At 47.1% G+C, this 13,572-nt stretch overlaps 1 protein-coding gene across 3 annotated transcripts in view; it reads left to right on the forward strand.

The window, feature by feature from the left end:
* The window catches only part of TBC1D16 (TBC1 domain family member 16), a 960,039-nt gene extending 950,824 nt beyond the window's left edge, over nt 1-9,215 (forward strand). For 2 of the 3 annotated variants that reach the window (XM_086931054.1, XM_086931056.1), the window contains exons 12-13: nt 2,938-3,084; nt 7,962-8,331. In XM_086931054.1, the coding sequence (XP_086787180.1) occupies nt 2,938-3,084; nt 7,962-8,207 (393 nt within the window). In that variant the 3' untranslated portion in view covers nt 8,208-8,331. Of the gene's footprint in view, nt 1-2,937; nt 3,085-7,961 lie in introns of all 3 variants that reach the window. The other variant, XM_086931055.1, reaches the window with a different exon arrangement.
* Nucleotides 9,216-13,572: the final 4,357 nt, after the last annotated feature.

Raw genomic sequence — 13,572 nt, forward strand, 5'->3', positions numbered from 1 at the left:
CGTCACGAGCGGCGCTGTGCGCGCCCACCCTCCTCCCAGCACAGCACAGCGGGAAAATTAGCCCTGCGGGGAAGGGGTTAAGACCTTTTTGGCAGATGAGAATGGAGTTATCTGCTGACAAGGAATTTATTTTGAGAGGTGAAAGGATAATTCCGCCTGTCACCTTTTGCACAAGAGTGTTGCAATTGTGTCATGAAAGCCATTTTGGTGTGGTCAGGACAAAACTGGTGGTAAAAAGCATTTTTGGTGGCCTAGTATTGACAAGGAGGTAAAGCGGTGTGTAAGAGTGTGCTGTTTGCTGCCCTGTTGACAACTCTTTAAAGACTTTAAGACCTCCAATGGGGGAGTGTTTGTTTTCCAGCATACCTTGGGAGGTTATTGCAGTAGATATTTTCAGACCAGTGGGTGATGACGAGGAGTATGGTTTGGTTGCAAGTGATAATGGAGTGCAATTTACTTCAAGGAGTGCCAAAGACTATTTTGAGAGGAGTGGAATCAGGCACAGGACTACTTCACTCCATAATCCAAGTGGTAATGGTACTGTGGAGTGCTTCAACCGGGTGTTGAAAGGTGTGGTTCAAGGTGCTATGAACAAACATATGGATTGGAAGTTGGAGTTACAAAAAGCTGTTTGGGCGTATAGGGTGACCACTCACACGGCTACTGGACTTGCTCCTTTTGTGATGATGGAGGGGCAGGAGGCCGAGATGCAAATTTAGTCCTAATTGGCTTATGGAGGTAAAGGTAGAGCACTGGTCTCCGGTGGAAGTTAAAAACAGTTTGGAGTTGGTGCATAAAAAAGTAAAGAGTACTACGATGAGCGACATGGTACAAAGACAGTTCCTGTTGCAGTTGGGGATTTGGTCCGTATTAAAAGACCTATGAAAGTTGCTAAGGGCGAAAGCCAATTTGAATCACCGCAAGAGGTTGTTGAAGTGCTGCATAATGCAGTCAGGCTGAAAGATAATAGAGTGTGGAATCTCAAAAGGGTGGCTTTTGACCTAGAGCACAGATCTGGTGTGCCACTAAAGGTCAGACCATTTCAAGGAGGATCAGGTGATTCAGAATGGGTGGAATATTATTTTGATCAAAGCACTGTTCAGTCTGGTTTGGCTTGTGATGGTGTTCATGTAGAAGAACCTAGAGAGGTTAACCAAAATGCGAATGATAGTAGACAACATGTCCAGGAGGGTGGTGGTTCCACACGGGAGACTTTTTTTGTAAGAGAGAAGAGGGGCATTTGGGAACTGCTAATACAGATGAGTTTGGTAAGATAAAAAGATTTCTTCCTCGGTGGTTGAAAGAGTATGTAATGTGATTTTTTTTCTTATTCCATGTAACTTTTTGTGGGTAGTCATTTATAGTTTTGTACTGTTAGTTTTTTCTATTGTATTTTTTATTGCGTTGTAAGGAGGGGGAATGTCTTATGTTGTTATATTATTATATGTATGATGTTTCTCTTTAATGTTCTTGGAGCGTGACCTGGAATGCTTTTGTGTTCCTATTTGAATACCACACAGGAGATCAGTTAGATACCGGTGTCCTGGATGGAAGCTGTGCTACCTGGCTCTCGCCTGTTTCCTGCTTTATTTAATCAATAAATATCTTGAATCAACTACATTGTTCTTTCGTTACAATGATCACCTGTTAATTAACAGTCCTTCACTTTAAAAGTACAGCGTGTTGAAAACATGCCCTTAAGTCTCATGATAGTACCTACAAACTAAGAAGTGGGTTTAAACTTTTGGTTGATGCGAGCCAGCTGTGAGAATGCGGTGGGTGTCTTAACCACCCCATTTATAAGGTGTTGATGTCTATCCACTCTAAGTAGGGTGAAAGGGTTACAGTGAAAGAGTATCCCCGCCCCTTTTTAGAGAACACCCACATTATTATTATTTAAACAATTTTATTTATTTCAAAGCTCATATTCTTATTTGTGCGGGCGAGACTCGTACAGATTCCTTAATTTTAATCGGGAACATTCAAACTTCGTCTGGGGGGGACTCCTGCTGAACAGCTGGTATAGCCTCACTTGCAGGGATGGTGTTACACAGCACATCGAAATTCAGGGGGGATATCGGCTACGACCCTGTCTGTACCCAGCCCGCCACCTCCTGCATATCCTCAATTTGCATCACTTCTCCGCCATCAGAGAGCTGTAATGCTTTTCCAGTTTGTCTTAAATTCTGATTATGTGCTTCCCCTCCTCTCTTCTACCTGAGTCTGTTCCATAGGTCCACTTCCTCCATCCCTGACTGTTCCAAAACCTCCTGCTGCTCTGATGATGGCATTCTCATAAATATTCCACCTCCGCGTGGGCTATTCAATGTTTATAACACCTCTAATTAATTCACTATCTAGTCTGGCGGCTGTTATTTGGATTCACATCAACTCTTTCTATGAAATAAGATTTTTTGTTTCTCAGCATGTCTTTTTTTAGCCTCGAATCAGGAACTCTTGAGCTAACACACCTTTTCCTACAGAATTGCCTCATAACTGGTATATCATTTGTGTCCTTCGGGTATTTCATTGTCTTGATAAGTTGGCACAGCCCTCAGAGGGTGCGTGTGAAGGCTCTTCAATTAGCCTACTAGTATCCTTTGCAGGTTCTGCATTCTTTGTTGTCCTTCTTCAAAATGTTGTCTTTTTTGTTGATATGGCCTTCAAAATAGGACAGTGCTCTAGTTGGTTCTTGCCAGTCAGTTTAGCAAATGCATCTTTAAAGCACTGTATGTCTTACTAATAAAAGTGCCTTTTTCCATGTTTAAGCAGAGTCTGGGGTGGGACATACTTGGAAACTGGCTTAAAACTGTTACAGAAACTGGTCTGGTGGATGGAAAGATAAGGACAGGTCGAGGAAGGGAACAGAGAGACAGAAGATGCTTAGGTCTAAAACGTGAATCTGGAGCTCACCACCATATCTCTCTTCCTCTCCAGACCGACTACTTCCACCTCTTCATATGTGTCGCCATTGTCTGGATCTATGGTGATGATGTCATTGAACAGCAACTTGCCACTGACCAAATGTTGCTGCACTTTGGAAACCTGTCCATGCACATGAACGGAGAGCTGGTCCTTAGGAAGGTAACTATCCCCAGACTGGCACAAGCTACATCTTATCCTAGTGCATAACCAGAACGCTGGATTTAGGACGGTAAGTACCTTTGCCCCCAGCCACATGGCTAGAGAGCTGGCCACTGGTACGTTTAATGAGTAAATCTGCCCGTGGCACTTGATTCTATTGCTGCTCCTTAGGAAGTCATTGCTCTATCTCTGGCACGCGCAGCGGATGCTTAAACCCAGTGGCAGAGGGTTCGCGGATGCTGGCCGTGCCTGGGATTGCTTTCTATTGTTTTTAAAGTGTATTGCTTTTAACACTATTTCGTGTTTTTCTTTTCCCTTACCTACCTCCGCTGCCTGCCGCCTCCTCCCCGCTCCCCTAGCCCCGGTCCGGCACGGCTGAGTGCTGCTTGTTCCGGAGGGCTGACGGGGCTGCGGGTTCCATCTTTGGTGGGGCAGTGGTGGGTCACGGGTGAGCGCTCTAGTCATCGGGCTCCCATTTGCTCAAAAGGGACGCCCCATGCGCACGTGCAGCGGACGCTTAAACCCAGAGGCAGAGGGTTCGCGGACGCTGGCGGTGCCTGGGATTGCTTTTCTATTGTTTTTAAAGTGTATTGCTTTAACACTATTTTGTGTTTTTCTTTTCCCTTACCTGCCTCCGCTGCCTGCCGCCTCCTCCCCCGCTCCCCTAGCCCCGGTCCGGCACGGCTGAGTGCCGCTTGTTCCGGAGGGCTGACGGGGCTGCGGGTTCCATCTTTGGTGGGGCAGTGGTGGGTCACGGGTGAGCGCTCTAGTCATCGCGCTCCCATTTGCTCAAAAGGGACGCCCCATGCGCACGCGCAGCGGACGCTTAAACCCAGTGGCAGAGGGTTCCCGGATGCTGGCGGTGCCTGGGATTGCTTTTTATTGTTTTTAAAGTGTATTGCTTTTAACACTATTTCATGTTTTTCTTTTCCCTTACCTGCCTCCGCTACCTGCCGCCTCCTCCCCGCTCCCCTAGCCCCGGTCCGGCACGGCTGAGTGCCGCTTGTTCCGGAGGGCTGACGGGGCTGCTGGTTCCATCTTTGGTGGGGCAGTGGTGGGTCACGGGTGAGCGCTCTAGTCATCGCGCTCGCATTTGCTCAAAAGGGACGCCCCATGCGCACGTGCAGCGGACGCGCACCGAAGGAGAGCCAAAGGCAAGCCCATCTGCGCACGTCCGCGGCCGGCTGGGGCTAGGGGCATTCCACTCTGCCCAATTTTTAACCTTTTCATCAGCCCAGCTTTGAACTATGCAAGGTCCGTGGGCTCTGGCCGATCCTATCATTGCCAAAATTTTCAAACTCGGCCTTACCCCGACTTCTCCTACCCCCCACATTCTGGCCCCAGCCCCTCCTCCCCCCGGTCTCCCAGCGTCGCCCCTTTCTATTCCTGTGTCTCCTGCAACCTCTGTCCTCCTCTTGAACACTAGATCGGCGGTCAAGCATTTTCATGAACTTTTCGTTCTGCTAGACACGCATCAACCTGATCTTTTGTTTCTTACGGAAACTTGGTTCTGCCCGGACTCTCTCCCAATCCTTCTGGCCACCCCCCCCCCCCCCCCCCCCCCCTGCTATTATGCCATCCGCGCCGACCGTTTGGTCGGTAAGGCTGGTGGTGGTGTGGCTCTCATTGCTCGCACGGACTTTCATTTCCAGATTTTACCAGCCCCTCCCATTGCAATGATTGACTACTTAGCTGTTCGCTCTGCTTCTTTCTCGCCCCCTTTTACTTGCCTGCTGGTGTATCGCCCTCCACAAAATACAGTGCACTTCCTCCATGCCTTCCAGGACCTGCTGGCTACCCTAGCAGTTAACAATTCCTCGATCCTGGTGCTTGGCGATTTTAATTACTGGCCTTCTGATCCAGCTGAGGACCTGTCGTCTAAAGAATTCTCTGACTCTCTCTCCTCTTTTAATTTGGTGTCCCATGTTCATAGCCCCACTCATATCCATGGCCATATTTTGGACCAGGTTTGGTCGCTCAATTGCTCTGTTTCCTCCCTGGTGGTCTCTCCCTGTACTTGGCCCGATCATTTTTAAGTCTCTTTTTCTCTGTATCCTAGCCTTGTTAGGAAATCTCCCCTTCCTAGTAACACATGGGCCCGGAATTGGACTCATGTGGACGTGCCATCACTTTGTTCCTCCCTTTCTGTTTCTTGCCCTAATCTTCAAGATCTCCCCTTCCACTGTCAAATGGACTCCCTAAATCACTGGCTCAGTACAGGCTGTGATCAGGTGGCCCCTCTCAGACGAGTTGCTGCCAGGTGTAATTATGACGCTAATAGGTGGTTTACTACCGCATTGAAAGAGGAAAAGCTGGCTCTCCGGCAAGCGGAGCGTGCCTGGCGACGCAGTTACTGTCCCATTCTTAAAATTCAGTACACAACTCTTCTAAACCAATACAAGAAGTCCATCCTTCTTGCTAAAACCGAATACTTCTCCTCTAAAATCTTGCTCGCCGAAAATCTGCCTCGAGAAATTTTCTCTATTGTGCAACATCTAGCATTCTCTGATAGAGTAACCCTCAAACCTTCCCCTTCCCAGACCCTCTGTGATTCTCTTAATAACTATTTCTCAGACAAAATCTTAGCCATTAAGTCTAACGTTGTCCCTCCCCCCTCCCCCTTTTTACTTGGATCCACAGCCCTTTTCTCCTCAGATGCATCTTGAACACTTCCCTCCCCTGACTACAGAAGCTTTCCTGTCTCTTATTTCAACGGTTAAATCAGGCTCCCCATCAGATACTTGCCCTGCACACATTTTAAAACAAATCTATTTGGCCTGCCCCTCCCCTCCGCTCACTTTTCTCAATAACTCCCTGGCTCATGGCACTGTTCCCCAGTATCACAAATCGGCAATCATTATCCCCATTTTAAAAAAGCCTGGTTCCGACCCATCTTCACTTGCTAACTACCGCCCCATTTCCCGCCTCCCCTTCCTTGGCAAAATTCTGGAGCGTCATATCACTAGAACGCTCAGTATCTTTGTGGAGGAGAACGGCTGCCTAGCCTCTCGCCAGGCTGGGTTCCGTCCAGCGCACTCCACAGAGGCTGTTGTCCTCTCGGTGATGGACAACCTCAGAGAGGGCATGGATGCTGGCCGTCCCCAGGCTTTGGTCCTCCTTGATTTGTCCGCCGCCTTCGACACGGTGGATCATTCCATCCTTCTATCCCGTGTCGAGGCGGCCGGCATCAGGGGATCCGCCCTGGCCTGGCTAACATCCTTTTTAAGGGAGCGCACCCAGGCCGTCCATCTAGCCAATTTCTCTGCCCCCCCTCAATCGGTCCACTGCGGAGTGCCACAGGGTTCTTCTTTGTCTCCTTTGTTGTTTAATTTGTATATTTCCCCTCTTATTTTTGCACTTCAGCAGATGGACGTTACCATCTACAACTATGCTGATGATCTTCAATTGGTTTTTAATTTATCTTCTTCCCCTGAGTCCATTCACAACTTTCACTCTACTATGTTGTTCATTAGGGACTGGATGAGCTTTAATCATTTAAAGCTTAACCCCGACAAAACGAGTTGGTTCTGACGGGAGGCTCCTCCAGTCCCTGGTCCCCTCTCTTTTGGCCTTCTTCCCTGGGTCCCTCTCCTACCCCTTCCTTCTCGGTTAAAACCTTAGGGATTAAACTTAATGCGCACCTCACACTGCACTCCGAGATTAGTTCAGTTGTTTCCTCATGCTTTCTCACTCTCCGCACTATCCGCAAGGTGTCCCGTTTTTTTTCTTTCTGTGCCCTCAAACTCATTCTGTCCGCGATGGTGATCTCCCGTTTAGACTATGGCAACTCTTTGTACAACGGTGTCCCCGCTTATCTTCTTCGGGGACTCCAACTGGTACAGAATCAGGCAGCCCGACTTGTCTACAACCTGTCCAAGTCCCACCATGTTACCCCGCTGCTCAAAGCTCTGCACTGGTTGCCTATCCGGGAGCGTGCCTTGTTTAAGATGGGTTGTATCACCTTCCAGGCTAGATCAGGGACAGCCCCTCACTTTATCTCTTCCGAGATCAAGGCATACTGCCCTAGCAGAGAGCTGCGCTCCTCTTCACAATCTCTTTTGGTTGTCCCTCGTTTCAAGAAGAAGAGGCTAGGTGGCGTAAAAATTTTTACGCTGGCACCTACCTTTTGGAACACCCTTCCCCTTTCCCTCAGATTCTCTACCCATTACTCAGAATTTCGCAAATCTTTAAAAACATTTTTGTTTGCTCAAGCTTTTCCACGTTAGTTGTCCGGCTCCTCACTCCTCCTTGGTTTGTGTCTCTAGCGCCAACAAACCGCGTGGTGTATGTGCGCTTTATAAATATTTTAATTTCAATTTCAGTGTAATCAGTTAACTTCTTGTCTGAACGAGCTCCATCTAACTAAACTACTCATTAAGGATCTAGTTTACATGTTGGGGGTACCAGCAAATCCTCTGAGATCTGGAATGTGTTCTAAATCTGGAGAACAGTCCACTAGTGGAATTTCCTTTGCCATGTAATGCCTGTTGCATAGGAAATTCTACTTGTGGTTTCACCTTCGAATTTTAGTATTTCCTCCACAAATCTGAGGATTTTCCATTACCATCCTACTTAAAATCAGGCCTTAATCATTGCCTCATTGCCTTTTAACTACGCCAAAGAGGAGAGGGTAAACTCTATAGAGGTGAAACTCCTTTTGTGGTTCTCAGGCTAAGTGGGAATCAAGCCTATTCAAAATGTGTTGAAAACTAGAAATCATCTTTATTATTGAGAAAATAGTTTTTTTATATTTCCCTGTTGCTTATTCTCTTCCTTCACTTCAAACGCTTTTTGATTTGCTTTTTTTTAATTTTCTTTGTTACCGTTATTTCGGTTATCCCTTCTTCTCATGCAACTTTCTCCATTGTTTTTTCCAGGCGAGGAGTTTGCTCTACCAGTTTCGCCTCTTTCCCAGAATTCCATGCAGCCTGCATGACCTCTGCAAGTTGTGTGGAACAGGCATGTGGGACAGTGGCAGTATCCCGGCTGTTGAGTGCAGTGGGCACCACCCTGACTCAGAGGACTGCCCTTATGGGGGCACTTTGAAGGAACTGTCACCCAAACCAGCCAACGAAGTTAAAAAGGGACAGAAGAGCCGGGACGTGTTCCACTTTATGAAGTAGCCTGGCCTGAAGGCTGAGCTGAGGCTTGGGGATCAGACTCTGGCTGAGGATCGTGGAGAAGAAAATCTTCTACTGATGTAAGAATTTTTGCCGCTTACACCTCTGCCACTGTCCTGGAATTGGAGAATGAAGGAAGAAGATTATTATCAAAGAAATGTGAACAGGAGCAAGTTCTTGAGTTTTGACTTGAATCTGTTGAGCTCCTAAAATACTTTTCAGAAAGTACATTGCACAAGTATTGTAGCGGAGACGGCAGAATGCCCTAGCTGTGGGGATACAGGAAGACTTATACACATCCCACCCTCTGTGCCTGCAGCACCACAAGGGGAGGAATTTGCAAGAAGATTTTATGTATCCGCATTAATTGCTTTAACCAAAATGTACTATGGTGTAAGGTTAGGGGTAAGGGGAGGGTTGTGAAGGTTACACTCTTGGGAAATCTAGAAGTGGGGTTTATGGGAGAGTGGGCTACATTGAGAAACTGCTTGAAAGAGTCTGTGATATCGAGGAGCATGCTCAGGGTATGTAAGAATCCCAAGATCCTGAGCAATGTTTTTTTACATATAGAAGGCCTGTCGTGGCCGACATGTGGTCCCAGTGGACCTAGTCCAGGGTAGGGTCACTTTATGCTGGAGCGATCACAAGGTGTTCAAGGGTGAGCTCAGGGTGGCAGGAGTTTGCCAGAGATCTGAAGCCCTGGTGCCATAGTGGGGCTTTGTGCACTGTGTGATCCTTGTACTGTCAAAGAATCTCGAGAACCTGCATCCTACCATCAAAAATGGCTATAATATACATCATCATCATAATATTGGAGCGCCTGATGTCGGAGAGATACTATCCTACAGGTTCCCATGGCTGGGTCCTGCCCTCCTGCAGATTGGGTTGACTGGGTGCCTCCATATTATTGCTTACCTTTGCTGGCTGCCTGCGTTGGGAGCTGGTCTCATGCACGCTTTCTGTGCTGAATGGATTTTGCTGTTTTCTGCAATACTAATTTTAACCACGGGACACAGAGTGCATTCTTACTTGGATTAAGGTAACTCAAACCCCATTAGTGTGCTGCTCTGTTGGCACCCGTAAGAGAGACATTTTCCAACAGTGCCTATTGGTCTCTTGGATGTTGAAACTCAGCATGGCAGCTCTTGAGATGTGTGGGGTTGTCGGGTTCCATGAATGCAGTCATCACTGCATTCTTTAGAGGCGACGCTTGAAAATGACTTTGAAAACGTGCCCTTGTGGCTGGAGAGCGTCGTTGTTTATACGGCTAGTGTTTCTTTAGCCCTATGGCTCGGTTGTATTCTCCTCCCATGGTGCTTTGGGACGTGTTGCCCCATACGACTTAAGACCCAGCTGTGGCTCCGCACGAGTTACATCTCCCCCCGCTGGCCCCACTGCCCGACTCCGCATCACAGTGGGGTCATGTGTGATTTTATAATCAACCCCGGTCTCCAGTGCTCTGTGAGCAGTGGCGCTGCCTGCCCTGCTGGCTGCATGTGCGGACTCGGCAGCATGTCTGCTGCTCAGGTTCCTAGCGTGTCTTCTGAGCAGCGACGCCTCCTTGATGTGCACTGGGGCCGAAGACGCTGCTGCAGTCAGCGGTGCTGCCTTGCTCCCTTGAAGATGTTGGCTCTTTGTATTCTGTGCATTGGACCGTAGCCCTTCTCCCTAATACTGGGTTACTGCCTGAAGGGAAGCTGAGCTTCGAATGAGGGTTTACTTGCCTGTGCACGCTCAAGTGCTGCCTGGGTGAGAAGAGATAATGAAGGTGAAACAAACAGAACACATGATACTCTGATCGCTTTTTAACTGAGGTAAGTCCTGTGTCGGGAGCTGCAGGCTTTACCCGTTTGAAGGGTTCATACGTGCTCACCCATGGTATTTTATAAGATGTCTTTTGTTCAGCTCCTGCCCACCAGGTCTCCCTCATTTTTCTCTCTACATAAAAAAGTGCTTATTTCTAGGTTTGTGAAAAGACACTCACACTGATTACAGAACCTTCCTCCCTGGGATTCTGAGATGCAAACATTATACTGTAGATGCTATGCCGTAGACTGAAGTGCCGCAGACTTCACATGCAGATCCTTCCATCTGATCTTCCCATTCTCAATGCATGGTGCGAAGTGGTGGCGAATACCAGGACCTGCCCTCTACATCAGTTCACAATTGTAGCCATGCACCATCACATACACTCTTGTATTGGTCAGTGAGGGCGTAAACCTGCCATCATACGTGTTTTTTGTCAAGGACGCAATCTACCGATAGTTCCTTTGATTTTTCCTTTGTAACGTTGGATTGCTTACAGTTTGTACTCTGAGATTTTTCTGGCCAGTCATTTGTGCGGCTTAAAGGGCATACGGTCTCTGAGTGGCTGCTCAGTGGGACTCTCTTACTTTATCTCCATCTCTTCCAAGGGAACTTGCATCGAGCAAAAGTTGTACTTGCTTCATAGCAACACTTGGATGCCCTCTGTGCAATCATGTACAGTAGATGACGGAAAAATGTCCATCTCAGTTCAGGCAGTGGACTTCATTCTAAAGGAGCAGAGTCCAACCAGTAAAGCGGCCATCAAATTTTAGAGTCATCGGTGGTTAGGCACCACCTCCAGTTCTCCCTCCTCCTCCTAAGCCCCCTTTCCCCCTACACGCCGTATGGCTGCTCACTTGGTGTTAACCCAGCCTGCGAGCAGGAAATTATTACGGCCAAGACTGTTGGGATTATTTATTCAGACTCCGTTCTGAAGTTCCAGTAGAAATGGTTCCCGCACAATGGACATTCTCCAGGACTTGGACGCCTCGCTGGGCCAATACAGTGACCGCCAGTCTTCTACATTCTAGCCAGCACAGATGGACCTCTATGGCCTCTGTTTCTAATTTGGGTAGCCAGTTTAACTCCTTGCTCTTTTTCTACTTTCACCAAGGGCGCCTCTTTCTGATTCTTCTGTTTTCAAGTCCTGTGTAAGGTGCCTCCAGCATTAATATAGGAAGGAAGGTTCTTCTCTGTCACTGCTCTCTTCAGCGCACAGCTAGACTATGCCAGCGCCCTTCATTTGGGGGCCCTCATATCGAATATTTCATCAACTAACTGGAACGAATTCAAAATCCTTCTGGAAAGTAGTACCCAATTAAAGAAAATATAATCGGATCTCATCCCCTTTAATCAGTCTTCACTGGCTCCGTATTTATCAGCATATTACTACATCACTTTTCTGGCCTTCAAAGATTATACACCTCAGTATTATTCTCCATGCCAGGCCCTTCTCTTCAATTACAAGCCTGCATGTCATCCCCCGGTGGAACGTCCAGGGCTCGATGGGAGAACCACCTCAGCACTGGTTCTATTGGCATGGACTAACCTGCTTCCAGTTCTTATCTGCAGTCCTGCCATCTTGCTTTTAGAAAGACTTGGACTTTTTTCAGTGCGCATTAGGACAACTGTCATTTAGTTCACACGTCAGCGGTGTGAGATATTCAGGTGTTTGCGCACCTTATAAAACTCTGTTACAATATCATCATTGGCACAACTCAGGATATTATATTTATCAAGATAAATTGATGCAACTGTGCACTTAACAGCAGAGCACGAGTGGCCCACTTACTTCAGATGGTCCTTAAAGGACAGTGCCTTATATTGCATGTTGCAACCTCTGACGATTGCGAGTGATTCCTGGGACATTTTTTTTTTAACCACCAAGGTTCTCCTTTGATGGTGTTTGCATGCATTCACACATTTTAATGTATTATTAATCCACATGGTCTACCTGCCCTAGTGTTCAACTGCTTTTCATGTAGCAGCGCTGAAGAACACATTTCTAGGACAGCAATCACAGTTCCTAAACATGCCACTGTTACTCCAATCCCAAAAACCCCAGAGCTGGCGGAGATGCTCCATCAAGCTTTAGGCTCAGTCCTACCATGTGTTGCTAAGGCACAGTGGTTAACAGCTAGTTTCCTTCACGCATGGAAGCTAACAACGTACTAGGCTGCTTTGCAGGTTTTTAGAGCATTCCGAGGTACTGAGAACCATACTTCTCAACATTAGAGAAGAACTTATTGAGGCATGTGACCAAGTCTCACTTGTATGCTGATCCTCTTGGACTTCTTAGCTACCTTTGATTCTATAGGCCATTATAACTATTTGATGCATTATTACAATACGAGAGAGCACCAGCATATTTCAGGAGTAAGCAGATGCTCTTGATACTGAGTACCAGCACCTCCATATTGCCATTTAAAACACGGCGCTTAGGTGAGGGTAGAGTCTGCTCTCTCCCCTCCACTCTTCAACATTTATTTGGCACTCCTCAATACTATCTTGAACTCCTTGCAGATGACACAACTCAGCGAACCTGGCAAGCTCCTTAATTTTTCTCAGTGCCTTGCCTGTGTCCACAGAGGGATAGATGACAATACCTAACCCTCGAGAAATCTGAAGTCCTACTGTAATGTGATGTAATGTAAGGTGCATTTGTAGAACGCTGCTTGTCACCTGTGAGGGTATCCAGGTGTTGTGTTAAGTCAGCTCCTCCCCTTCTCGCTTCCCTGGCCTGCCAAATTGGTCACCTCCAAATCCTGTGGTTAAAGTTTGCTATTTAAGGGAGCTCTTTCACAGTAACCTTCCATTCAACCCTCAAACAAATTGCGTCTCCAAAACCGCTTTCCGCTATCTTTGACTACCTAAATGAGTTCTGCCTTTACTACATTGTGCTTAAAAAATGTGCTGAACACCACAGTAGTACTCTAGTTTGGACTATTTTAACTGCCTGTGCACTGGTCTCCCTAAAGCGAACATTTCTAAACTTCTCAGAGTCCAAAAGAACCTCGTCTGCCTGCTATTTGGTCTGAATAGACTAGTACAAATCACACCTATTCGAACATTCCTCCACTAGGACCCAGTAAAAGAGAGATCAACCTTTAAGACCCCCTGCACAGCGCACTACGCACTACATACAGGGTGTTCAAACAACTACCTCACAAAACTGTTCACTTTCTCCTCTCTGCCCACGGATCGCTCAGATCTTTTATCAAAGCACTCTTCAATTAGCAGAGCCAGGTACGAGAAAGTTGGTGGTCGTTGCCTACAGGTCCAAAGATTCGCCATGTGTACGTCCCTATCCTTAAAGCTGTGACTGGAAGATGTCTATGTCAGACTAAAGAAACATTGACAAATCAAATAATTTCCATGGCATTTGGTTACTGCCCCCTCTTCCCAAAGCTCATAGCCATGTCAGTCAGATGCTTATGATTGACACTGCTTACCGGGCTATACTTCACATTCTTACCCTGGCAGGGTACCTGCCATTATGCTGCACTTTTCATAAAGTAGCACTGTGTGGTCTGGGACAATGAAAAAGAGTGGGGCAGCTCAT

This window comes from Lissotriton vulgaris, chromosome 7 (genome assembly GCF_964263255.1).
Source record: "Lissotriton vulgaris chromosome 7, aLisVul1.2, whole genome shotgun sequence".
Lineage (NCBI taxonomy): Eukaryota > Metazoa > Chordata > Amphibia > Caudata > Salamandridae > Lissotriton > Lissotriton vulgaris.